Raw genomic sequence first — 27,937 nt, 5'->3', positions numbered from 1 at the left:
ATTGACTAGTAGTGAAGGAATATTCTCAATTTATCTCTACTAAGTCTGCAATTTGAACCTGGAGTGAGACAATTGTGCTCAACACTACACCAATGCCACTGGGCTGCTTTATTAAAATACCAACCTTAAAGAAGTTCTGGCATTTTTCATTGCCTCTGAGTTTCTCGTACAGCATGTCTTGGATATAAATGTTGCCGCCTTCAAGTAGTGCAATACCCAGCTCCACGGCCTCTACAAAAATTCGATGATGGTTTTGGCTTTTCATCACCAGGTCAACCACCAAGACAGCTGCTCCTTTCTCGGCTAAGTCACGCTGCACATCTGATAAGGATTTCCCTGACCTTCGCTGCACCACATCTGTGGGAAAACACCAGCTTAAGGTTGAGGATCCTGCCTCCTTCCTTTGGGATATCAATGTATTACCTTGACAAGAGGTGCAATGAGTACTGATCATAAAGAAAAAAATACAGAATTGGAATAAAAGTGCAATTAACTGCTTTCATAATCTATGTAGTATCAACTTCACTGTAAGGGATTGAAACATGCAACATGGTGTATGAAAGAAGAGAAGACAGAATGTAATTGAATTACACACATAAGAAGCTCACACAGGTTCTTTCCCTTTCCTTACCTCCTGGACCGGCATTGGAAGGCTGTTTAGCTCGGAGATCTGCTGCCTCCTTCTTGGACCAAGGATACTGATCAAAGTACCTCGTCAGCAGCAGGTTTCTTAAAGCATCTCCCTTTAATATGCAAAATAAAGGCTTTAAAAGTTTGCTTCATCATACAAAATCTGAGATAGGACTACCATGTATTTCTAACTGAATCACTCTAAAGAAAATAAAATGTGAATATAAAACTGATACTCTAAGTAAATAGCATTGTTTTACCTTAAAAGCTTACACTTGTTTTTGTTTATAAAGAAACAAGGTTTTTACATAGCAGATGGTGATTAACATATGTGTGTGTATATATATATATATATATATATATATATATATATATATATATATATATATATATATATATATATATATATACAGTAAATATATATAAAACAGCAAAGGAAAACAGCTCTTTTGGTAACATTGAACGAAGTACTTCAAACCATATGACAGGTAAAGGTTCTAATGTAAAATCACATTGTTATAAGTTTTAATGAAAATTGCTGATTCAATCAAGATATAACAAAAATGCATATCAATTCCCAGAAATATACTACAGTGGGATATAATGGTTATTCCATCAAAACTAAATGAATGATCTACGTTATAATTTTACATTAGAACACATCATGAACATGAAGAGTTCTCTTGCATAATAGGATTAAGGAGGCTTGCAAAAATATATAAAACACATTTAGAGTGCATGTATAAACCAACCTGCAAGTCCCAAGGTGAAGATTATTTCAATGTTAATATTATACAAGATACAAAACATTGTTAACATATTTCCTTGGCTTTCTTACATACATAGTTATACCTGTAACGACTATACTGATGCGAACAGATGTTGTCCTGCTGTACAAAATCTATAAAACATTAATGTTATTTAAGATTATTTACCATGGCAGAGTTCACTAATTTCTTATACTTTAGTGAACAACAAGGTGGCTCCTAACCCATGCACCATTTCAATGTCAACTTTTACATAAAATAACTAAGCTGTCATTGCAAACATTTATTTCTTTTCTCTGATATTCAAGTAATCTTGCAAACTTCACTAAACGTTCAGCAGGGAAAAAAAAAAAAAAAAAAAAAAAAAAAAAAGCTCTGAAGGTCCTAAGCATAAATGTGACAAAAATAAACAAATAAAACTGATCTTGACTTAGCTTTTAAGTATCAAATCAATGTGCAACATGTTTCTAAGTTCAGTGTGTCAGGGTGAAAAGAAACTACATCTAATTTCCATGTGAAACAATGTTACAATGTAATCTTTGGGAAATACTACTTATACAAATTGATTTACCTACATTTGTTGCCACACATTCTTCTGATTATTATTTCATATTCATAATTAAAACAATGCTTAGCAATACCTGAAAACAAAACTGAAATGAACTAGACACATACACACACACACACCACTCTGATGTGCAGTAGATTGTCTAAGCCTTTCACTCAGATGAAATCTGAAGTACATTCAAGTTGCTGTGTGTTTCCACTGACAGTGAGCAATTACTATCACTCATTAGTAAAGGGAAGGGTCTCTCCCAAAGATTGGTTTTCAAGCTTTCCTTAGGAACAGTCATGACTAATCAAGAGTATAATGAATCAAGAGTATAATGAATGACTTGAATATGATACAAATGCCAGTTTGGAACTCTGTTACTACATATCCATTTCAGATTATGAAACAGAAATTAAAAATTCTTCAAATGAACCATTAATCTACAAAAAATAATTTCTCTTGAAATCAAGTGAAATGTGCACATGTGAGTATCATCACATGAGGATGAGTAATGCTGGTTGATTGGTGACCTAACATGAGGAAAATTATCATATTCATATGTATTTATTTCATGTGATAGCATTTAATGAATTCCCTTATATTACATAGCTTTTGAGGAAACTGAAGGTCTAAAGTAATAAAAATGTGTATTGCTTTATACCTTGTCAGTAATCTTTGTTTACTGGAGATATTAATAATCTTCACAGGTCAGTGATGATTACATGCTATATATGTAGGTATAGGAAAACTCATCTCAAAACATACTAATACAGTAAATATACTTTTGTTGAAAAGTATCTAGAACAAAAAGAACCAAGGAGAGAGAGAGAGAGAGAGAGAGAGAGAGAGAGAGAGAGAGAGAGAGAGAGAGAGAGAGAGAGAGAGAGAGAGAGAGAGAGAGAGAGAGAGAGAGAGAGAGAGAGAGAGAGAGAGAGAGAGAGAGATATGGGCAGCATTTCTTATACATGTATGTAGTTACATTCTCACTAGGCATAAACAACATTTATACTAAAGAATCTTCAACTCTTTTGTTATAATTAATATCATAATTCTTTTTGCAAATTACAATGCTGAATGACTGGACTTGAATCATAATTCCACCAAGTTTTTGTATTCAAACAATGAATTAACAAAAGATTAGAGCAAATATACTACATATATGTATGCAACCTAATTGCTGTTTAGTTCATTTTTGTCATCAGTGTGTACATAAAATGGCAATGTGTGGTCACAATGTGAAGAAGGGAAAACAGAAACAGTAAATAGTTATTTTGATGAATGAAAAAACATTCATTCTCGTAATAAAGATAAACTGGAAATTGTAAGCCACTGTAACACAACAATGTTGCTGCTACAGTGCGTACAATCAGAAACAAAATACATAGTTCTTTAAAATAGTGGAAAAAGTAAAAATGTTATTACTATGTACTACTTTTATAACTAAAAATAATGCCTTGACTCAAACCATCAAAATGGAGAGAAAAAGAAAAAAGAAAAAAAAAAAAGAAAAAAAAAAAAAAAAAAAAAAAAAAAACATCAACAGTTCATTTGCCTTTTCCAACCAACCGGTAAATATGGATGCAAAATTGTGTTTGAGATCAGATCATAAAACCTATGAGGTAACACCAATACTCAATACTCAGGCTTACTTCCCAACTTCAATGCTAGTCAAGTGTCCATAAAGTTTGGGATTTATTGTTGAGTCAGCACAAGAAAACACTTAGCTGGGATAACAAAGGGTAAGGCTTGGAGGAATGTAACCACTGCAGCTTCCATCAAGCTTTGGCATCAACAGTGTTCTCAAAATACATTGAGAATAATAAGCATTAAAATTGAAAAGGAAAATCTATGGTCTGTAGTGGTTGTACAGTAAGTACAAAATGGAACTGTAGAAGAATTAGCCAACAAAGTGGGCCAAGAACTGAATAACAAGACAACAGAGGCATGGGGCTGACACACATGTACGTACCACAAACCCACACTGGCACTCAGGACTGTTGTGTTCTGGTACAAACTTTTCTTGGCTCAATATGCATACCAGTCTAGATATTCTAGAAAACATTTTCTTGAAATTATATGAAATGAATGGATATCATTGATTATAAGTATGTAGACGGAAACATTATAACAATTTCCATAAATCTTCTTTTACCTAGATTAAACAAATTTTTAAAAAACTAAAAATGACAATGTAAAATCAATATTTCTAAATAAGAAAATCTGAAAAGCATGAGAGGATCTGGTATCATCAGTAAATGTGTACCTATATGGAGTGTTGTCCTGCTCAACAGTTTCACTCAACATCCTGCATTATGGCAAAGCCCACATCATCACACAGTATTATCATATTCTTCACTCTTATATAATTTTTACTATTTTTGTAATCAATATAACACTGATTTATGAACTCTTAATGTACTGCATAAATAAGGTATCATAGATAAATGTCTCCTCAGCACTTTATCTCTGAGGGCTTAGCAATGGTCTGGTGTGCTTTGGTGACGCATTTATAATGACATAACTAAAATTATCTAAATGATTACAATTAATTGTATGTTTTTAAAGAATGTGTACACACATAAATATCAAAATACATTGCTACCAACTTATGACAGGGTTGCCACCAGATAAAACCTAAAAATTGCAACACTCCATATAGGTAACTGTAAATGAGCAGAGAGGTAATACTTAAAAGCAAAGAAAGAAAGAAAACCCATTTATAAATGTAAAAAAGTAGACATGAAATATTAAAACAACTCCAAATTCAGTTAATTTCAATAAAACTGACATGAACATGAAACTATGGTCAGAAAAGTTTGTACCACCACATGCCATCCCAAGACAGTTCTTACCCTTTCTAGCTCCTCCTTCTCAAAACTGGAGTCCCCCTACAAATGTTGTAAAAGTGGTCAGTGAAAGTGAGTCTGAGTGTGATATTTTCTGTGCAGATGGGTATATAGGAGTGTGACATAACAGATTATAGAGTATGACCTTCAAAAAATGTAAATGTAGTATAACAATTTCAAAACAATATGACAGTCCACTAATTTATATTATGGTCTAAACAACAACAATAATCTTACAAGGTCTGCAGTAAATAGTTTGCAAAGTTTTTGTAGTCATCAATTTCCCAATATAAAATGTTTTCATTATTGATTGAACAGACTAATTTTATGTATAAATTCATGAGTTTTTTTAATCCACAACTGATAATAAATAAAAAAATGTTATGTAAGTAGTATTTCATGATATATTTCTACCATCTACGACAAGTATCAATTTTTCATTCAGTGCTGAAATTGAAAGTCTGTCAAATTCAATATAAGTCAGTTCATAGCTAGGTAATCTAAGAAATTTTCTAATCTCTCTCTCTCTCACATTTCTATAAAAAAATAATGTTTCAAATTCCAACAATAAATAACATCTCAGTTAACCACTAAAACTAGTAAATCTTCTTTATAACATGAGAGATGTTCCTAACATGCCAAATATCAACATTCATTGCATGTTGTTCAACTATAATATATTCATCAGGTAGTAGTGTAAATTATATATAAAAAAAAAAAATTAAATAAAAAAAATCTGACAGGAGAACATTGTCAAATTGGAAGGTAACATTAGTCTCCATTGATAGCCTGCAATAAACATATAGAGAATGCAGAACACTCAACATCTAATCACCTATACTCTTCAGTAAGAGAAAATTTCATAATATAGTGCCAGTGTCACAAAGTTTTTCTATCATTTCCTTTACGAACATTATTTCCTTTAATACCTCCCTCTCAAATTCAAATATAATAAGGAGGCCTTAACAGTTCGTGAATGGAATAACGTTCTCCAGTGTCAGCCAACTCTATATTTGCTAATGCAAGCCCCAGTGTAATGGGGATGAAGCTAATACAATATATGAATTATTACGAAAATTACTGTAACCTTAATTTACAAATCTTCATCCAAGTCAAGTCAAGCTCAACATAATATGATGAGCATAATAATAAAGATAAAAATATATCAAAGATGGGTAGATTTAAATCAAGAAATTCCTAGTTTAGAAAAGAAACAATAAATGTGAACTAATAAACAAACAACTAAATCAATCATCAACTAATGATTAAATAAAGGACAAGAAAGATAAGATTGTTTCCTCACCTTTTCTCCATACTCTGAGTCGGTAATCATGTCTTTCAGAGTCTTGAGCACTTGAATGCAGAGTTTTTCATCTTTTTCTTCTAAAAGTTTTTCACAGTGTCGTATGAGCCTGAAAGAGGAAGGAAAAATGATGATGTAACAGTAACTAAATATAACAGAAGAATCATGTATATAAATTTATCATAGTTTTGCATTTTATTACTACCTTTTATATCAAAATTCTCCATTTACTTTTCATGATTCAATCACCTGTAACTTTAGATATCATAAAAATAATGGAGACACATAAAAACTTCACAGTTTAATTCATATCTATATTTATATCAAAATTTTTCTTCTTTTCTTTAGATGGAAAATCTTTAATGCAAAATTTCACACATTTTTTTGTACAGGTCCGGACCTGCATTAGAAATCGCAAAAATATTCATATTAAAGATTTTTATCTTATTAATGTGATACATTCCTTACCTAAAAATATTAAACAAGTATAAGGGAAATAGTTTTTTTTCTCATAAGTGTGGTACAGACACTAGTCATATCTTACTTTTCAAGAAAATGAAAACATCTAAAAAAAAGTAATTCAAATAATCATACAAACTTTTTATAGCAAAATTCTTTATTCTATTTTTCATGACTGAATCATCTACATGTATATACTTAGATGAAAATAATCTTTGCAAAAGTTTTAAGTAGTCATTTGAGTTCTTATGAGTGCAATACAGACAATATTGATATATTACTTTTTCAGAAAATAGACATCTAAAAAGAACACAGTTTTTAAGTTACTATAAACTTTGCACATATATCATATTTCCTACATTTGATGACTGATTCATCTATAACATTAGACAATTTTTTTATTCTCACTTTTTCTACATGCCCAGAATGAAACTTTCTTTTTCATTTCATTGAGTTTTATCTACTAAATGTAATATATTCTTGACTGAAAGAAGAACCTTTAAACATGTGTAAAATAGTATTGTGAAATCTTAGGAGTTTGGTGCAGACAACAATCTTATTTACTATATGCACTACAAGAACTTTCTGCGCCTAAAAATTATCCTTCCTTATTTAATTTCACCCACTTCCCCTTGTCCCTTTGCTTTGAGAGTTACACATCAGTCAGCCAGAATCGATCCAGACTTCTTTACTTGCCCGTTATAATTTAAGAATCATTATTGTCCCTTCTGAACAAATTAACGTTTGCTAAGGATGAACACGTGAGACTTAGCAGTACCTTGCATTGATTCACAGACTGGCTTGTTGATTAATACAATCACTATTTTACACTCACCTGGAGATGAAGCCACCATTCTTGCACTTAATGCTGGCCTCGCTATCTGGCCGGAAAAGTCGGTGTGGTTGATAAAGGATATCCACCAACACTGAGAGCTCTGCAGCCACCAGGGGCTGCAATTCTGACTCCAGCACAGATACCACTGAATTGAAGTCTTGCTCAATCACAAGGTGGTCCATTCTCCCCGAGAGCTGGCATCAGGTAAAAAAAGGAAAACTGTCTAAGTTTCACTGTGGCTGCTTCAGTCTTTCTGTATTTATGGTGTTCCTTTGATTCTATTCACAAAATGTGGAGCCTGCAGCATCTGTTATCAAGGTGACAGTGTTTCTTTTACAATTCTCTATGCTATTTCAATTTAGTGCTGAAACATTAATGCCTATCAAATGTTTCCAATTAGCTATACTACATGAAAAAATGCCCTGAACTTTCTGGTTGAGAAATAACTGACATGAAACGGAAAGTAGAATATGTAATTACTATTACTTAGCTAGCTTGTAGCAGCTACCAACTAGCAAATTTCTTATATAAATATGCATATTTCAGTCATTACTGGTTTTCATTTCTTGGGATCACTATTAAGAAATTTATTTTATGTCAACATGCAATGAGTGAATAAGATAAAGTAGATGACTTCAACATATTGTAGTGCTCAATCTAATATTACTTGAGTGTGATACAATACACAAACACTCTTTATTGATTAAACAATAATAATGATCATGGAACTTTTATAATGTGTGTGCGCACAGGTACACAGGGATGGATGTCTCTGCAACTTGCCATTACGTGGATGTTGGGCTGGTATATAGAGGGTATCCCATTTATTATACAAAAATCTTAAGAGATGGAAAAAAAAAAAAATAAATAAATAAATAAATAAAAAAAAGGTAATGCATGAGGACCTGCCTTGTCCACCAATGCTTATACTGAGGGAAGAGGAAGGAACAGGACAAACTCCCAAGCATTGCAAGGATGGTGACTGAAAAGTGCGGGCCAAATAATTTTTTTTGTGGTTGATGATATAAATTTATGTTAAAGATTGCTTAGAATGTTGGCAAATGGATTACCATTCAGTAATTGTTACAAGAAAGAAAAAATTAAAGAACATGACAAAGACATCATGTTGAGTTTTGGAAATGCTCAAACACTGACCTTGTAAAGAAACATTTATATTGAACAAAGTAAATAAATCAAATTGAATAATAATGATACATTAAAATAAAATAAACATACTGGTGAATAATAACACACAGTATTATAACTATCTTGTGCTGCAAAGTTAATATTTTGCTGTCTTTGCTTGACACACACAAAAAAAAAAAAAAAAAAAAAAAAAAAAAAAAAAAGTATTTCAACCAACAGTTTAAAGCATAGTTTCTCAAAACAGCAAGTCTGGAAAAAAAAATAAATAAAAATAAAATATATATATATATATATATATATATATATATATATATATATATATATATATATATATATATATATATATATATATATATATATATATAAATTTCTGTGAGATAAAAAGTGTGATTTATTCATATAAATATGATAATGATGTAAGGCATGTGGATTTTCCAAAATTATCATTGAAGACAAAAGTCTAACAAAATTCATTCAATGTGAATTTTATGCTTCGTAATATATAAAGCATTTTAGCTCAACTTCTTTAAGTGTATATATTATCAAAGCACTCCTATAATATGTAGCAAATACAAATAATGATTTTTGCATAATTTAAAGCTTTGCAAAGTGTTGAGATTAAAGGGAAATCTATTCACAAAATCTAATTAGTATAACTATCTGAGAGAGACAAAGAATAAATAATAAAATATGTGCAACAAAATAGGCAGCTTCATTACAGTGAGACAAAGACATCCGAGCAACCACGAGCCTTTGTGTGAGGCCAAGGTCTATGTTGTTGTTCCTCACACAGCAACACACGGCCAAGCACAACAATACAAGATATGCATGTATGCTTTCAAATGAAGATGTGTTAGGAAGAAAATAGAGATTAAAAATATTTAGAATACACTTCAGACACTGTTAGGTTAATTTCATAAGCACTGACTGAAAAACAAATATAGGAAATAAGAGCAAACAGATTGTAGCAATGAGACTGATTAAGTGGTATCTGAATTAGTAGAATTAGAGAAAAATAAATTTATAAAATCATGCTAGAAGAAGCACTCAGAAATCTATGTACAATCTTTTTTTAGCTGATACAGCAAGAAGAGTAGGTCATGAAGGTGGTGGTGGCTGCCATGTATGGGAGGATGTCTACACCCTCACAGCAGGGATCCACAGGTTGTGATGGCCAACATTCACGACACCGCCACACCTCTATGCCAGACATTCAAGTTATAATACGTAAAAAGTGCTGCCATAAACAGCAAAAAGGTGGTGCAGTAAATATTTAATCCTCATTTTCATTTTTAAGTGTGATTTTCAGTGGATTTTAGTAGATGAATTCCTTCCAAGCATTTTCTTACCTAATATGAATATGAAAGTGGGGTGCTTTAAAGAAACATGACTTAGGCTCTTGGAGAGAAACAGCCAAAACAGATATGTAAAAGACTTTAGAATCTTTGAGTGATATAGCGACCGAAGAATTTGTTAGTATTTTTATATGTAATGACAAAGACAAACGTACAGTTACAGAAAATTGAGAAAAAGTCAAATAAACATTAAAAGCATGGTCTAACGACCAAGTTCTCTTAAAACAACCTCACTCTCATTAACATATTCTTTTTAGAGAAGGTTTAGGTTACAAGCAATTTACATCAAGGTAGATGTCAAGCCTGCTGTAAGACAATATAGAGATATAACATAAGAATTAGAGTCTACAACCCAAGTTTTGCATCTCTGTCTATTTAACAGCCTATCATACACATGACTCACAAGATACCACTAAATATGAGGTATTGATTAGCAGTAAAAGAGGAAAATCTGGCAGAAGATTTTAAAAGTATAGCAATAATGGTGAAAATGTGCACGTCTAATAAGTAAGAGAAAGATGTGGCAACATCCAAAGGCCTAACTGGTATGGAAGTAAGTAACTTAAGATGCTTTGATATACAGTCATAAGGGATAAGGAGAGTGTAAAATTTAGGCTAATTATAAGGTATGGATATGAGAGAGAGAGAGAGAGAGAGAGAGAGAGAGAGAGAGAGAGAGAGAGAGAGAGAGAGAGAGAGAGAGAGAGAGAGAGAGAGAGAGAGAGAGAGAGAGAGAGAGAGAGAGAGAGAGAGAGAGAATGACTAAAAGCAGAAAAAATCTACAAATGATTAGATGCAGACGTATGTAATGCGACACAAAGACACAAAAAAAAAAAAAAAAAAAAAAAAAAAGTTTATACAAGGATAGGCAGATACTAACTGATTACAGAAATATGGACAAGAAATCAACAGACAAATGCATATTTATACAGACTTATATACTGTGCCTACGTACACTGCAAACTATAGACTAGGGGAGATCACAACACTGCTTTATATGTAAATGAATATGTAGAAAAAAGACTGAAACAGACACATGATACTGAGAACAGAGCAAGAAAAAGGTACAACTATACTGAAACACTTGCAGATGGAAAGATATAGACAGACTGAGACCACGAGATGGACTAACTGAACTAAACACACACACGCAAACGCACACACATACACACACACACACACGTAATATATACTAATATCAAGGTAAAACACAGACCACAAACACACAAGAGAAATGAACAAAACAAAACATAAAAGAAGTAAATAGACAAATAAGCAGAACACAAAGGTAGAGATACAAGGCTTATTTTATCTAACATACAAGTCACCTAAGAAACAAAGAAAAAAATAAAGATAATTAAAAGCAGACACCTTTAGACTAAAAGAAGCTCACTGAAGAGAGGAGGAGGAGGAGGAGGAGGAGGAGGAGGAGGAGGAGGAGGAGGAGAAGGAGAAGGAGAAGGAGAAGGAGAAGGAGAAGGAGGAGGAGGAGGAGGAGGAGGACTAAAAAAAAAAATAAATAAATAAAAAAAAAAAAAAAGAGAAAGAAAAGAAAGAGAAGAGAAGAAGAGAAAGAAGAAAGAGAAAGAGGATGAGGCAAACAAGATGAAAGAGGAGGTGTAGGCAGAGGAAGAGTGAATTTTATAGGATGTTTAGATGGTACAAAATTTGAAGTGTATGGTGAAGACTGACTCACCTGGTCAAACTCGTCCTCATACATATAGTCACTGTCCGGCTAAAGGGACACCAAGAACTCTATTACCTTGGGCTACACTCTACACCCTCAACACCCATCACCCCCACCAATACCTCACTCCTCTCTGACACAGACACAAGTCTCACCACTCTCACTGTAAAATTAATATAACTCTTTCCTTGCTATATTGGTCTTTTATGCCTCTAAATCTTTCCTTACTATTGCTTGTAAGGAAAATATTTTAATGTTCATGAAGCATAGATAGAAGTACAAGTGATGTGATAAATACAAATAATGTAGTATGTATGTTCAGTAATAACAGTATCAGCTAAAGAAGTTACCACATTTCCTCAATAACATTAATAATGGGAAGAGATAAATAAAGCACTGTAATTTCATACAAATATAAGGCTACTAAGTAAAAATATGTAGTTCTTTGAAAGAAACTTGTGTTCAGATAGCCTATTTCTTCAGTAAGGAGGATGCAGCCCCTACTGTCCTTGATTATCAGCTGGTGTTTCATAAATCTTATGCTTTTTTAATGTACTTTAGATCTGGGGCATTGCTTGGCCATATAATCACTTTGTTGGAGTAGTTTTGGCACTGCTTGTGGCTTGTGACATGAGTCACCATATTACATCAAGCAGGATGTTGATATGATCTTTCAGTACACAAAACTAACATTTCCCATTAACTGTTACATTTTAGATAGTAATACAAGCCAGCCATTTCTTTTTGAACATAGAATGCACCCCTTTATCATGGTCGATCTGGATACTTCAAAGTCTTGAGTGTAAGTCTTGAGCAAATCTGCTGACCACAGGGTATAAGATGTGTTGAGTTGCTCCTCATACACTTTTGTTGTTCTACATCACCTTTCTTCAAACTTTTACTCTCCTGGCTTTCAGTTTCTTCCAAAATGTAAAGAGTTTCTAGCACATCAATAATATTAATAAATTTTTAATAATTTGCTTATCTACAATCTATATAATGCAGATCATACAAACAGTTCAGCTAGGACAAAGTATCCAATAATAAATGAAACATACACACACACACACACACACACACACTAACACAATGCCATTCACACTTAGTTACATACCTACAAATCCTCCCACATTTCATATGACCTCACTGCCCCCTCGGCTTGTACAGACAGTAATCTCTCCTTTTCACCAAATAGTCATCTTCAATTGTTTCTAGATAGTTAAATAATGCTAAAATCTTTCTACTCTAACAACTCTTTTTTTCATACCAGCTCCCTGCATTTCATTATTCCTTAGCTGCCTCATTTCCATCACATTCCATTTCAACTTTCCTTTCATGATCCATATTTGATCTCTATAGAACACTCCAAGTACCACTACAATTATCTCTATATGCATTTCAAGTAACATCCAACTAAATATTTTGTTCATTCTAACCTATCACTTTCTTGCTGCATTCATTGTAAACTGAAGTTTGAAGTCACTAAAATACCTATCTAAACATTCCATTCACCACAACATTTGACCCAAGATAGCTGATAAATACTGATCCCTTCAAGGAAATCAACATTCATAACTACTTTTATCCTTTCATCTTCAACAACCTTACTACAACATCTAAAAACAGTGGTCTATCACCTTCATTAGTGGAGCCATGTCTTAAATTTTTTTTTGTATCATTATCTCCTCTTGCATTCTTTCTATGAGACCAAATCCACTTGAACACACCATCCCTATCTAGTAAGCTAGACAGACTTTCATACTTCTCATATTCTGTTTACCACTCCCAAATCCTCTCACATAAACTTACTTTGTGTTCAGGCACCATGTTTTGTAAATGTGAAGTACAGTTGGTACTCTAATCTCTTCTGTTCAGTTACTTGTGATATTAACTGTCTGGTTCTACTTTGTTCATCTGGCAAGTATGGGCCTAGTCCAGGTACTACTTTTATAGCATTGGTAAAGAAAATATCTTGCATTACAAGACCTCAAGAATCTAAAACTACTTCACATATTTAAACTGCACTAAACAAGTCATCAAAACTTGCAACTCCCTTTCCTTTGAATCTGCTATAGATCTATAATCTAGCAAAGCATATAGATGACTGCATCAGTATTTAGCAAATAACACACTCAACAAATTTAACATATGTATAGGTATTTATCCTCACAGCACCCTTTGCTAAATGAATGGCTACTATGCCTGTTTTGTGCATCCTATATACTATTATTGTAACAAAGTATAAACAAGTCTAAGAAAGATGATTTTGAAGGAGACAATCTTGCTGTCTGTTACTATTAACAGAAAAAAATATAAGAAAGCTAATTTTTTGAGGAGATAATCCTGATGATAAGAATAAAGACATCTACTTTTCTTACAGTCCCAAAAGTAAAATGTTTTCTGATTAACTTTTTCAGTTGGCTGGTGAATGTGGCCAATGGTATAAACCATTCTATGACCAAATGAGGGAAATGCAACACGTGGTTATTCTGTCTGAACTGGCAAGAAACATGAATAACAATTTATTTTGAAGTCTTAAGGCCAGGAGATCAATATGCCAAAAGAGCATTACTGCTAAAGCAGCTTTGTTCAGTATGTCAATAACAAAATTACTGGTCTGTTATAATACAACTATTTATAACTAAATAAATTGACATTTCTTGAGGTAAAAGGGAAGATAACATTGTGAGTACCCCAGTTCTGAAGGATCTGATATGACCCTTCACATCTTTGCCAACATATTTTTTTCATAAACAGAAGGCAGCTCATGTTACTGTGTTTTCAAAGAATCAGCTCTCGTATGCATATCTTGTACTCCTGAAAGAATACTTTAATACCCTATTGGTGAGGGTAATGGAGCTTGATTTATAATCTTTATATATTTTCTGCAATATAATAGTTGCATGCATGGAACTTATCTATTCTTCTATTAGGATGAAAACAAAATTCCTGAGTGCTGATCTTACAAAGTTTTTCAGTGGCTTATCTTACTATTTTATGCCATGAGATCAATACTTAGATCATCAGCTTCATCAAAAGCCACTTCCCAACTGACAACATATTTACTCCGTTATTACCGACTCCTATGAACCTTGAACTACTAGATACTCTTCTTTCCATAACAAAATAAAAGTTGCCACTTGTGAACCTTTCATCCTCTAACATGTAGGAGTACATTCAGCCCCTCCACTCACCGATGTGGAGGAAGCATCCCGGCGGGTGGTACGGGTGCTCCACTTGTTGGCAGTGCGTGTTATGATGCTTGTGGTGCGCTGGGACATGCTCACCACCTGTGCTTCCAAGTCCACTGGGATGGAGATGTTGTGTTTCCGAGCTGCAGGAAAAAAAAAAAAGACAAGTCTCAGAGGCACTATCAATGAGGATTGCTTGTAAGGAGGGAGAGAGAGAGAGAGAGAGAGAGAGAGAGAGAGAGAGAGAGAGAGAGAGAGAGAGAGAGAGAGAGAGAGAGAGAGAGAGAGAGAGAGAGAGAGAATCTATGTATGCATATAGCTGGCAATCCCACATGTGGACAATTCCCTACCACAGACCTAGTCCAGTCCTTAATACGAAGGCAGATGCAGGATACTTTCTACTGAATGTCCCACATCCTAACTGAGTTCATGTAACAATGAGCCACACTAGATGAACACACATCCACTCACCACTGTCACCCTTCATTCCCCTGTAGTGTGGATCATTTGATATTACTCTTCCTGCACAGCCATTCCTCTCATTCAGAGCTCTCTTCACACAGTTCAATCACTCAAGATATAGCTTTCCTCTCAACAAATAAATAACATAGGAAGTGAGAGGAGTCAGAAGTATATTATGTATATAAATTTGTATAGACTTAAGAGATAGCTACATACAACCAAAGATGGAATTGGAAACACTGGGCAGAGCAGCAAATTAATATGGCTCTATATTTTTGTTGCTTCAATAGATCTGTCCTTTTATTATGTAAGAGGGGAAACTGGCCAAGGGCAACAAAAAACTTTAATAAGGGCTGCTTAATTGCCAGTCCTCTTGCAGTTCAAAGGTCAGCCAAAATAAAGGGACAAATGTCTTGAAACCTCTCTCTTGAAAGAAATCAAGTCGTAGGAAGATGGAAGTACAGAAGCAGGTACGGCATTCTTGCTTTCTTATTTGAGTTTCCTGCCTTACTTACCTACTTCGGTTAGTGTCCTGATGCAGCTCTCAACATTGACTCTCTGGTGGCCCATGACAGCTTGACTCACTCTGTACACAGCATGCAGCAGCTGGACAAACACTGGTTGCCTGGTCTAGAAAGGGAGAGGGTTAGTGATGCTGTCTAAAGAAACAAAGAGAAATTGCTTCTTGGTTTCTTTTTATAATGCCCTGCTACACTTGTTTTTTGTTTGGTTTATCAGGTTTTTAAGACTCTTGTATATAATATAATAGCAAGCCAACTAATTGAATTTGTCATTTTTTGTTATCATTCATATTTCCTATTGCTAATCAAATTTGTTTTGTGTCTCAGGATATTTGTAAAGCTTGTAATTTTCTTTCCACAATTCTTATCAATTTTCAATATAATATTTAGAGATCTTTAGACATTTTCTTGCACTCCTTACTCACAAAAAACACTATTAAAGTTTGTTAATGTAATATTTTGTTTATTAGATAGAGAAAAAACATTTGTAGAGATCTCAACCTTGAAGGAGTTCATGTTATTCTTAACATGTGACACAAAATCTGAGGTCTCCCATCCCTTTAACCTTAACCCTCAGATATCTATACTTACTAGCACAATATGTACATCAACACTTAGTATTTCATTTTTCTACACAAATCCCCAACTACATCAACATCATGCATCATCGAAGCTTAACTTTCTATATGGAATCTCCTAAAATTATTGTTATTGAGAGCTATTAACTATCTTCCTCCATATTGTGCTAATCTGATAAAACATTAGAAGTATACACTTATTATGCACATAGCACTGTTAAGATTGTTAAGTTGATACTATATCATTAAATAGCTTTTCACTGACACTTTTGTACATTTCATGCCATTTTTTTCTCTCTCTCTCTCTCTCTCTTGAAAAACTACTTTTGAAAAAATTTTTCTCACAAAATGTGTCTGTGTTTACCTACTTGTACTGTAAAGAATGCCTCTGATGTTATACTGCAGTTGTCCATTTCAATGTATTTTCTGAGGTTTCACTATATTATTATTCATGAGTTCGAGGAATAATTTTGATTTCCTACATTAATTCTTGTTCCAGCTCAAAATCTTTATATCCTTGCCTTTATTCATTCTTCCTGCACTTCTTATCTTGTATCCTAAGCTGTACTGCTTTTTTCTTTTACATTTTTTTTTCACACAACATAAAATGAAAACAATTCCATTTACTATTTTCAAACTGTTATAGAATTCTAGAGCACGTCTTAAAATACTATCTATACATTTTCATATCATGTATACTGTTCATTCATACTTCCTTCTTTATTCATTTCCTACTGATCTGTACCTCAAGGATGTTTTTCTGTAGTAATATCCCTCATCCCTTGCATTCTTTAATCAAGTCACTTTCCGTTGTGCTGGTTCAAACAGACCTATATTCTTTCTATAATGTGGGGACCAGAACTGTACACCATAAAATAGATAAGGTCTGACCAAGGACAAATATAACTTTAATATCACTTTGGGATTTCTGCTTCTAACACCTACAAATTATTCTTAGTATCCTATTTGCCTTATTTATATATATATATATATATATATATATATATATATATATATATATATATATATATATATATATATATATATATATATATATATATTCAATCAACAAATTTATATGATTTCACACCATACTACTGACAACAATGAAGCATAATTTGTGAACAGAAGATAATCATATCACTATTTGGTTTTCATGTCTATCTCAATAGTTCCTGTAATTATCTTACCATAATTATTCTTCACAATAAAGTTACTGAACACTGTGACAGATCCTTTAATACTGATATAATTACTTTTTTATTCTGCAGATTAATACCTTTAACATTTTATAATTTTCAATATCTTTTTGACATATAAGAACCTACACAGACACCATTCAGAATTACAGCCATAGAAATATAATATTTTCAAGCTTTTGCACCTTTTAGTAACTTTTAACACTCATGAACACATACTGAAATAATTTAAAACTACAGCCAAATAAGAAAAATGCTTTCAACCCTTTGTAATTTTCAACAATTCTTGCTCCCATGAACATACATATTGAGACCATTCAAAACTATAGCCACATAAGAATATATGCATAAAAGCACTAATATAAATGCAACTAAAAAAGCAACAACACTCAGAAGTGGACAGAATATTAATCATAATACATATCTATGTAAAGCTTTCTAATACACACGGAAAAAAAATAGGATAAAAAAAATCAAAATTATTGAGAAAGCAAAAATAAATAAATAATAAAAATAGCCAAATAAATAAATAAAAGACAAAAAACACTAGCTAGCTAGAAGAGTGATTCAGTGAGTAGGTGAGGCTTGTTTTTAAAGGGATTTGGGAAACAGCTGGCAAAACTTTGCATAATTCAAATAACCACTAGATTTTTGTAAAAAAGAATAAATACACAAAAGCATGTATTTCCATATACAGTCCCAAGCAATAAGCTCGCTGAAGATGTCATCATGAGAAATACAAGTTTAAGTAAAGAATTTATACAAAAATACATTTTTTAAATGTGTTGAGATTGAAAATGAAATAAATAAAACATAGTTTTCAATTCTGATGACTAAGGCCAGCTGTTCCCTTCCCATAGCATCAGACAGACAGACAGGCAAGCCAAAGTGTGACCACATGGGCATGCATACTTCTGTACTGTACTGCTGAACATAAGGTTGTCCCCAGAAGTCGCGGGCCTCATCCAGGTATTTCTGTAAGCAGGTAAGAGTGCAAGCATGCAGTGAGATAATTCAACAATGTAACCACTTCACTCTGAAGAGTGGGGAAAAGTGTGGGATCCACACCATTTTGAAGTATGAGAGAAGAAAGGCCCAAAGGGTGCTTACCAAGACCAGTAAGAGTTATGGGTTGCTCATACCTGTAACTGAATAATACCCTTACCACCCTCTAAGTGGGAGGTGGTTTAGTAAAGTAAGTAAAGGTAAAGAGTGAGACAATAAACAATTTTGCAATTTCCCTCTATAGATATATTAGAAAAACTGTCAAAGCCTTTCATTTATAATGTCAACAGTTTGAATTAGGATGTTATATGGTAAATAAGTATTATAAGTAAAATTTACTTTCCTAAAGATTTTGCTCAAATTAAGATATTAATAAATAATTTATTACATAACATTATCAATGATTTGAGCCTTCATTTAAAAATTGCAGCTATAAAAACTTCAGTTGATCATACAATTTTCAAACGAGTTACGTAATTAAATATCCGGCTGAGATTCCCTTAAAGGGAAGTAGCCAATCAATTTTTCTTTCTTCATATGCATATTAAAAAGCACAACAGACTGCTGCTTGGTCACTCACTGATCACCTGGTGCCCATACCTGGACTAGTGCTATCACTAGTGGATGTCAGTGTTCAGACACAGTGAACATGAGTGATTGATAGAGCAAGAAACTTTGCACAGTAGTCCATGTAAAGAAAAGAATGAAAAGTTCAGATGAAAATTCCTAAGATGGAAAATGACAAGACAACTCCTTGAGAGCAAAATCAAAGCTACAAGTAGTGATTAAACAATTACCAAAAATTTCAGCCTGTGAAATACAATATCCTGTACAAGGCAATGAATTCTGTGATGATGCTGAAGCTTCCTCTCAAAAACAGCCTGATAACATTAGAGAATATTTTTTTCATGCTTTCAATGTGCACTTTCTAAACATACATATTGTTTCATTCTGGCAAATTTTGCAACAAGTTTCCAATAACAAGAAATGCATGTTATCTTAAATCACAAATAGCCCAATTACATGTTAGAATCTTCTAAGGCATGGAGTGAAATAAAAGCATGCAATAATACAATGAAACTGATGGAAGATACATCATCATCACTTTTCTAGTTCAGATCAAAATCCCCAAGAAAAGCTAAGAAGAGCATGCAGAATCTTACTTTTTTGCAATTTACCAATGATACAATCAATATATTTATGACAATGCAGCAAAGTGAGCCTATGAACTCTGTAATTATTAGTTTACTCTAATTCAACAAGTATTATCCAAGATGCAGAAATATATTGAAAACCAAATGAATAATAAAAAAAACCCTAAATAAAAGCATGATGTATGAGTCTCCAGCTCAATACTTTACACCCTGACTTCACAAAGATGTATACACAATGCAATCATGATGATGACTGAGAAAACACAGCTTAATGAAGAGATAAAAGGTGTTGCACAGTAAAACATTAACTCCCACAGAAAAAAAAATTATGACATCTATATCTATGTTTCTATATACATAATCAGTATAATGGGGAGTTTTCAGAACTAGTGGTTGTCACCAGGTGGCAGCACAAGAAATGTCCTCTTCACTCACACAGGGGCAATATAGAATGTATGTACAGTGTCATATTTTCCTATGTAATTCCTCTTAAGTAGCAACATAAGAAAAATCAAACTCTATTCATGAACAAATGTATAGAAGTTGATTTTTTATTGAATTGGCATTTTGATTTATTTGGTCATCTCAAGATTTCCAAAAGTACACTCTTGATCTGAGTGTATTAATCCAGATGATAGTAAACATGAAAGACAAAATGTCTGTGCCACTTATAAGTCCAAGTGAGGTATATCAACTTACTAGTATATGGAAACAATTCCAATGAAGAAAAGGCAACTCAAGTGTCCTGGCAAGAACATTGCTGTCTTGCCAAAATTGGCCAGATTAGTTGAATTTAACGAACACATTGTTGAACAACCAGTTAATTCCTGCTATAGTGTCCATGCCACTACACCATGAGCTTCACATATTCCTCTCTCGTCACTCCAGGGCAGTCCTAAGATATGTTTGTTCTGATGCTTCATTACGTTGCCATGTCTTGATCTTGACCTTGATCGGTGTTCCCATTGTGAAAGATGTTAAAATTCCCATGAAAATAACTACGCATATCCTTATGTCATGATGTCACTGAGTATGTTGGGTCATACTATATAGTACAGTCAGATTTTTTTACCTTTTTTCATTGCCCAAATCAATAGATTTTAGACTTGTAGTATTCTATATTCATGATATTGACAGCAGTATTACTAGAAAAAAAAAAAAAAGTTTTACCAACTTCCCTCAAAATTATCCATACAGGATATTTAAGTGTTGATACAAAATGTCAATAGCATCATAATAATCAATTTTATATGCTCTGTATGCACCTGGGATTTACTATAACAATATCTTAACTTATGTCACTAGGGGACATATAACAGTAGTGACATCTGGTGGGTTAGTTCTGAAAACTCCACATTCTTGAGTGAAACTTGTCAATTCAATATATGTAATCATAAATTCCAAATGAACATAATTAAACATATACTTTGCTATAAAATCAACATATATGAGCCGCTGCACTGTATAAATGGGAACTTTGTTTTATGTGTATTTTCACAAGAAACTCTGTGAACTTAAAAGTGAAAATCTGTGTTAAACTGATTGAAATAAAAAGAGCGGTGTGATAAGTGTACAATTGCAATGCATAAAACATTATTTATGTGGATAATGGTTTAATACTATAAGTAATATATCTTCATTAAGGAACACTGGTAATTTCAACTATCTACCTTTAACTGCAAAAAATAAAGGAAAAAAAAAAAATTCTACAGGGATGGAAATGACTATGCATTACATGAGGCTATAACACATGAGTGAATGGAATGTCCTCAGTATGTATGCAGGTGGATACTAGGTTACATGAACAGTGCATGATGTCAGAGTAACTCACCTGGATGGTCTGACTCTGATCTGAGAAAGGACTGTTGAAGAAGGTGGTGATGATGGTCATGAGGGAGTTGATCACATAACTCTCCAGAGCTCTGAAAAGAAAAGAAAAAAAAACAATAAGCTATCTGTGAAAATTTTTGATAATCTACACAGCATTAATGTTAACTTATCTGAATAGCTACGATGTTGCCTATGTTGAGTTATTTTTATTGAAATTTTTCAGTGTACACAATCTCTTCCATGTCTCTGCAGGAGAAAACACTGTTGTGCTTCAGTGCATGCAGATCACTAGTAGGTGTCACTTTCAATAATGATCTCAAGTGCATATTTAGGATTAGGCATTAGGATTAGGAAATGTCACTGGTTCTATGCTAGTTCAATTATTGTAAAATGAAAGTATAGAAGTCAATTTATTTGATACATTGTATCTCCTTGTCTAAATGGATATTACAGCTGTATTTTGTACAAATCACGCAAGATGACTAAATGGGAACAGGCAAAGGGGGGAACAGAGAACCCCTCCTCTGTAGTTTTACTCACAATGGGACAAGATACAACTTATGAAGATTAACTTCCTTTATGGATCATCTACGCCAAATATATGACACAAGTTGTTGGGATTATAAGGAAGATGAATAAGGGGCATGTTAGGTTGAGATTTGAGTATGTTGAATGTTGCTGTTTACAAACAATACTAAGTTGATAGTCATTCAAAGATAGAATAAAGCCAAAACTTATGTGAGCTTGGAAAAGTCTAAGAAACAATTAAGTTATTGGTGAATGGGACTAAAGTACAATAAAAAAAATCTATGTGGATGGTAGAAGGCAAAATGATGAATCTAAGGTTAGCTGCATTTTCCATATATTTTTTTCAAGACTGGGCCTCCCAAAATTGGATGTGCCTTGTATACCATAAAAATAAAATGACTGATCAAAGGAGTAAGAAAAGGTAGCAAAAGCATTAACAAAGACACAAAACAACTCTTCCTTACTTGTCAGAATGCTGTCATACTTTGCCATGTCTTGATCTTGACCTTGATCGGTGCTCCCATTGCGAAAGGGATGCTAAAATTCCCATGAAAATAACTATGTATATCCATATGTCATGACACAAAATAACTCTTCCTTACTTGTCAGAATGGCGTCGGTCAGGTGGAGCATTAGCAACTCGAGCCATATCCACAAGGAAAGACTTCTCAAACAGGCTCCAGATGTGGTGGGAGTTGTAGATTTCCTTCATTTCTACTTCAGTGTCAATGTAGCAATGGTTGAGGAAATTGATGTAAGCCTCCTTGACCTATAACAGCGCACAGAGTATTAATGTCTCAATAATTCATAATAGTCTATTTACTCATTACATTAATTGGAATCTACACAAAATAAGCTCGAAAGGATATGTTCTAATATAAACATTGATATGACTTAGCTATTTTTTTTTCTTTTTTTCATGAACATATGTGAATGAAATTACTATTTGGAGACCTTTACATCAATAGTCAGAATATTTTCACTTTACAGATTAACATGTTTAGTCAACTATTATTATGCTCCTTAGTTGTAAAATTTCTAATCAGAGTAACACAATTTATACAGAAGATCTTGTTTCCTTAAAACGTAGACCTAAGTGCCTATTTTGATTTTGTACATTCTTCATAAAGTATAACTAAACAAATCCATGACCATCTTTAAATCTCTTCTAACACAAATGACAACACAAAGTCTATGTGCATACTGAACCCCCCACACCAACATGCTGGGTTCTTCCTTACTTCCTGAGGACACACAAGAGCCCTAACACAGGTGCAGGCAGGCATTTGCAGAAAAAAAGTATAAGGTATATATAAACAAAGCAAAAAATGAAGATATTCTCTCTCTTTCATCTATGTTTTTAAGTAAAAACTTAAAATTTCCTTAAATATGATTGCCTGAGAATAAGTTTTCATAAACATGAACAAAATACATATGTATCATAAAATAGCTAAACAGTTAGGACAACACCAAATCCTAATTATCTGGAGCAATTCCAATAACTGAACATCCTAGTACGGGGGTTCTTAACCTTTTTCTCGTTAAGAACCACCTGAGTTACAAGACCATCTACAATCTACATGAACCCCCAGTAATCTGACACTGAACAATGTTAATTTAGTGACTGACACTAAATCAATATGCAATGGTAATCCAAAGGATATTATTAGATCAGCCATCTAAGTACCCTGTAATGTCAATTTAGAGACTGACACTAAATATGCAGTGGTACTGCATAGGATATTAGATCAGCCATCAACTGGAGAAACTTTGCACTTGTCATCTTAGGTGAAGACAGGTGGCAACTTGATATGTTTGTTTTAATTTGCAGAAGTCTGATAGTGTGGTACAGTATAGGACACATTCTGCATATTGCTCATGACCAATCATAGCTAACGATCTTAGCTCACAGAATTTATGACAGTCAGTCTTTCCACCATCTGAAGTCGTCAGTCCAGCCCAGTCACCTGCTACAGATGAATGAACAAATTGCGGACATTTGCTGCGTAACCAATTGCATAATTATGGGGAATTTTAATTTTCTAGTCATGAGGTGGGGTGAGGTATTGATTGCTCATGCAGGTCAGCAGCTATAAAGTAACATACTTGAAAGCTCCCTCCACCAACATATCAAGCATCCGACAAGAGGTAATAATATCCTTGATATTGTTCTAACAAATGATGAAAATACAGTTAAAGACGAAGAAATTGAACCATAATTCAGTTCTAACAATCATTGTAGCTTACTTTTCATAATAAACTTTGACAAAGCTAAAGTAGTCCATGAAAGTAGAAAAAAATGCAGGACTATCAGCGAGCTAATTACGTAGGACTTCGCATTCAGCTTGCATACCTTAACTGGAACAAACTGCTGGTAACACCAGATGTAAATAAAGCATGGAAAGTATTTGCTAAAAAAGATAAATGATACAGCTAAGCTGTGTGTACCGCTAAGAAACATTAGAAAAATAATAAACACTAAACTGAAATAGTGGAATGACTTAATTAGATATTGTCTTCTAGCACAGAAAGAAGCATAACACAAAGACAAATTAACACAACATGATAGTGAAAAATTAGAACATAACAGATTGCATAGACAAGCAGAAAAGCTTGTAAGAAGCAGCAAAAATCTGTTGAAGCTCAGATTGCAAACTTTTGTAAAACTAACACAAAAGAATTTCACAGATATGTAAAATCTAAAATGAGTCTTAGCCTCAACAATTGGTCCAGAAATAACAGAAAATGGCAACCAAATAGAAAATGAAGTTGACCAGGCAAACATCCTAAACAAATACTTTTCAACAGTCTTCATGACTGAAAAGGTTCGAGGCAGCGTGCCAACAGCCGTACCTCAGACACATGGCACCACACTGCCTGACTTCAAGCTTACAGAAAATGAAATATCCTCAGTCTTGAACAGCATGAACATAAACAAAACACCTGGGCCAGACCTTATGATCTTATTCAATAAAACTTTACTAACAGGGAAAGTCCTCTACGAGTGGAAGCTAGCAAATGTCAAGTCTATTTTCAAAATAGAAAATAAATCACTCCTAGGCAATTACAGATCAATCCGTCTTACTTCAGTAGTGTGTAAACTGATGGAAACAATAATCAGAGATAAGATTGTTAAGCACTTAGAAAATAAAATATTGAAAGATTCACAAAATGGTTTTAGAAATCAGCAATCCTGTCTTACTAGACTTCTTTTATGAAGTTTTTAACTCGTAATGTAAAACCTCTCAGCATAGCTGGAAATGCCCTGAAATGGCTGAAAGATTGGCTCTCTGACAGAAATTGTGTTGTTATCTATGGAAAAGAGTGCCAAAATGCAACTAGTGGTATTCCTCAAGGCTCTGTATTAGGCCCAGAAGTTTTTACAATATTAATGATATTGATGAAGGAATTAAGTGTAAAATAAATAAATTTGTGTACGATACCAAAATAATGAGTAAAGTAATGTCAATGTCACAATGACAAGAGCTACAATGTGACCTCAATAAAGTAAAATGCTGGGCAGAAAAATAGCAGATGAAATTTAATATATCTATAGAAAAGTGCAAATTCCTTCACATCAGGAATAACAATGTTCAAGCCAAATATGTAATGAATAATGTGCCTCTGGCAAGTGTCAAAAATGAAAAGCTCTTGGTGTTGTGGGGTCCAAATATCTTAAGCTAAGTCAATACTGCACAGAAATAAATAAATAATTTAGTAAAGTTCATTGGAAGAAACTTTGAATTTGAATCGGAAAAATTATATTTGCTTTATATAACTTGCTGGTGCATCCCTAGCCTGAATACTGTATGCAGTTCTGGTCACCATACTACAAAAAAGACATTGAAAAACAGGAAAAGATACAGCATAGAGTTACTAAAATGACTGAGAAATAAGCCATATGATGAACAACTGGAAGCATTAAATCTATTCAGCTTAACAAAGCACAGGATAAGGAGACTTAATTGAAGTTTTCAAAATTTTCAAAGGATATAACAACCTTGATGCTAATAAGTATTTTGTCACTGATCATTTTAAGACGACATGAAATGATGGATTTAAGATTACACCTACATGCTTCAAATCCCATGAGGCAAAGCACTTTTCTTTAACAGAATTGGTAATATCTGGAATAAGCTTTCTTCAGAAATTGTAAACTGCAATTCCATTGCATCATTCAAAAAATAAAATTGACAAATATTTAAAAGTTAACTCCCAGCAAGCTCTCTTCTTGTTCAAATAATTACATATGTAACTCCTAGTAATATTACTGTACATTTTTTTCTTTCAGATAGACATATACTTTTTCCCGCCCCTTCTGTGTGGCCTGGAGGGGTTGACTACCATTGCTATCCGACTGGTGATATGCCTGGTGTGATCGCGGGTAAATGGGGAATCAAGCCACTCCTTCACTACCTTCCCACCACTTTTTGTTGCAGCGATAGTGATACTTTAATCATTTCTCGATCCCCAACAAAATTCCCATCTAATTTTTCCATGTTGGATGGTTTTTACTTTATTTCTTTGCCAGCCTTAGTTGGTGGGAGTGGTGGGTGAGGAGAAGCTTTCACCTTTGCTATCCTTTATCTTTTGTTAGTTCAGATAGAGTAGTCTGCAAACAGCCAAGTAAAGGCTAGTAAGCCTGCTGCTGTTTGTTCTTCCTTTGTATATCTCAGTCACCATCTGCCTTCACAATGCACACTCACAATTTGTCATCTTTAACTATATGGAATGAAATAGGTTCTTGACAATTTTCTTAGATTTAATTTGTTTTGACTTCATATTACTTCTTTGGAATTGTTAGACAGTGCATCCAATGAAAAGAAACATGATATGATATAAGAGAAGATTAAGATTGACAGCCGGACACATGCAGGCCACACAAGATAAGGTTCATTTGTGTTTGGGAAAACGGTGGCAGTTATTTATGATAATTCTTTATTGTCTCATAGAAGGGCATTATTTACCCATAGCTACTGATATTTATTGTTATACTCATAATAGAAAAAAGCTGGGGGATCGTGCTATGGTATGTACAGCCATGTTATCATGATGTTGACACACTTCTGACATGTCAGAAGCAACACTAAAACAGGGTGGATCCCATTTTAACATTTATAACTGATAACAGTAGTTTATGATGAGTCATAAGAGTTTATGATAGATTTTCGAATGAAAGATGCCATTTTGTTTTACTACCACTGGTGGACTTTGCTAGGACTGCTTGTAGAATACTGGCAAGTCCTGGGCTGACCTGGGTGGCCCAGTGGCTGGCTAAAAGACTGGTACATCCAAACATATACAGTGCATAATACATGGACTAGCATTTTTTACATTATTCTAACTATTTTTTCTAAATATTCCGCAATTTATGGTCATCAGGTCTCCAATTGGTTGCTGAATAGGACAGTAACAGAGTGCAGGCAGTCTGTATTCAGAAATTATGTTTAATTTTTTATGACTTTTATTTTCTTTTTTTATGGTTCATAAAATCAGCTTCAATTCTTCCATTGTGCTAGGGAAGAACTTAGGTGCAGACTCTGTGATTGGGCACTATGTTCACTGTGTATTGTAAGACAGCAACTAAAAATGGCAAAGCAAGAGGACTGTGAATCCTCTCCTCTGTACTTTTATTTTCTGTGCTACTTTTACTTACTCTGTTACTTCTATTTACTGAGGATCTTACTCTGGCACATGGATGTGTAATCTCAAGTATAACAAAAAAAGCCTTAGAAAATTTTTCAAAATGATCCATCACATATTACTGTTGAAACATGCCAGGAAATCATAAAAATACATATACTATTCAATCTAAAAATAAACTAAAAAAATTAGTATTCAGACATCTTGTTAAAAGAAAGACAATAAAAAGAAGAAAAAAATATGGA

The 27,937-nt window shown here is 33.5% G+C and overlaps 1 protein-coding gene across 13 annotated transcripts in view; it reads right to left on the bottom strand.

Annotated features, from left to right (window-relative positions):
* LOC123504386 (inositol 1,4,5-trisphosphate receptor type 1-like) overlaps positions 1-27,937 on the bottom strand; it is a 113,865-nt gene that overhangs the window by 19,380 nt on the left and 66,548 nt on the right. For 9 of the 13 annotated variants that reach the window (XM_045254826.1, XM_045254835.1, XM_045254836.1 and 6 more), the window contains 10 exons: positions 22,652-22,818; positions 21,523-21,613; positions 18,445-18,507; positions 15,750-15,864; positions 14,776-14,915; positions 11,591-11,629; positions 7,394-7,587; positions 6,100-6,208; positions 632-743; positions 125-357 (listed from right to left, as the gene is read on the bottom strand). In XM_045254826.1, coding sequence (XP_045110761.1) covers positions 125-357; positions 632-743; positions 6,100-6,208; positions 7,394-7,587; positions 11,591-11,629; positions 14,776-14,915; positions 15,750-15,864; positions 18,445-18,507; positions 21,523-21,613; positions 22,652-22,818 — 1,263 coding nt within the window. The remainder of the gene's footprint in view (positions 1-124; positions 358-631; positions 744-6,099; positions 6,209-7,393; positions 7,588-11,590; positions 11,630-14,775; positions 14,916-15,749; positions 15,865-18,444; positions 18,508-21,522; positions 21,614-22,651; positions 22,819-27,937) is intronic. The other 4 variants (XM_045254832.1, XM_045254838.1, XM_045254829.1 and 1 more) reach the window with 3 other exon arrangements.

Source organism: Portunus trituberculatus, chromosome 16, assembly GCF_017591435.1.
Source record: "Portunus trituberculatus isolate SZX2019 chromosome 16, ASM1759143v1, whole genome shotgun sequence".
Classification (NCBI taxonomy): domain Eukaryota; kingdom Metazoa; phylum Arthropoda; class Malacostraca; order Decapoda; family Portunidae; genus Portunus; species Portunus trituberculatus.
This window is presented reverse-complemented; position numbering and strand designations above follow the sequence as displayed.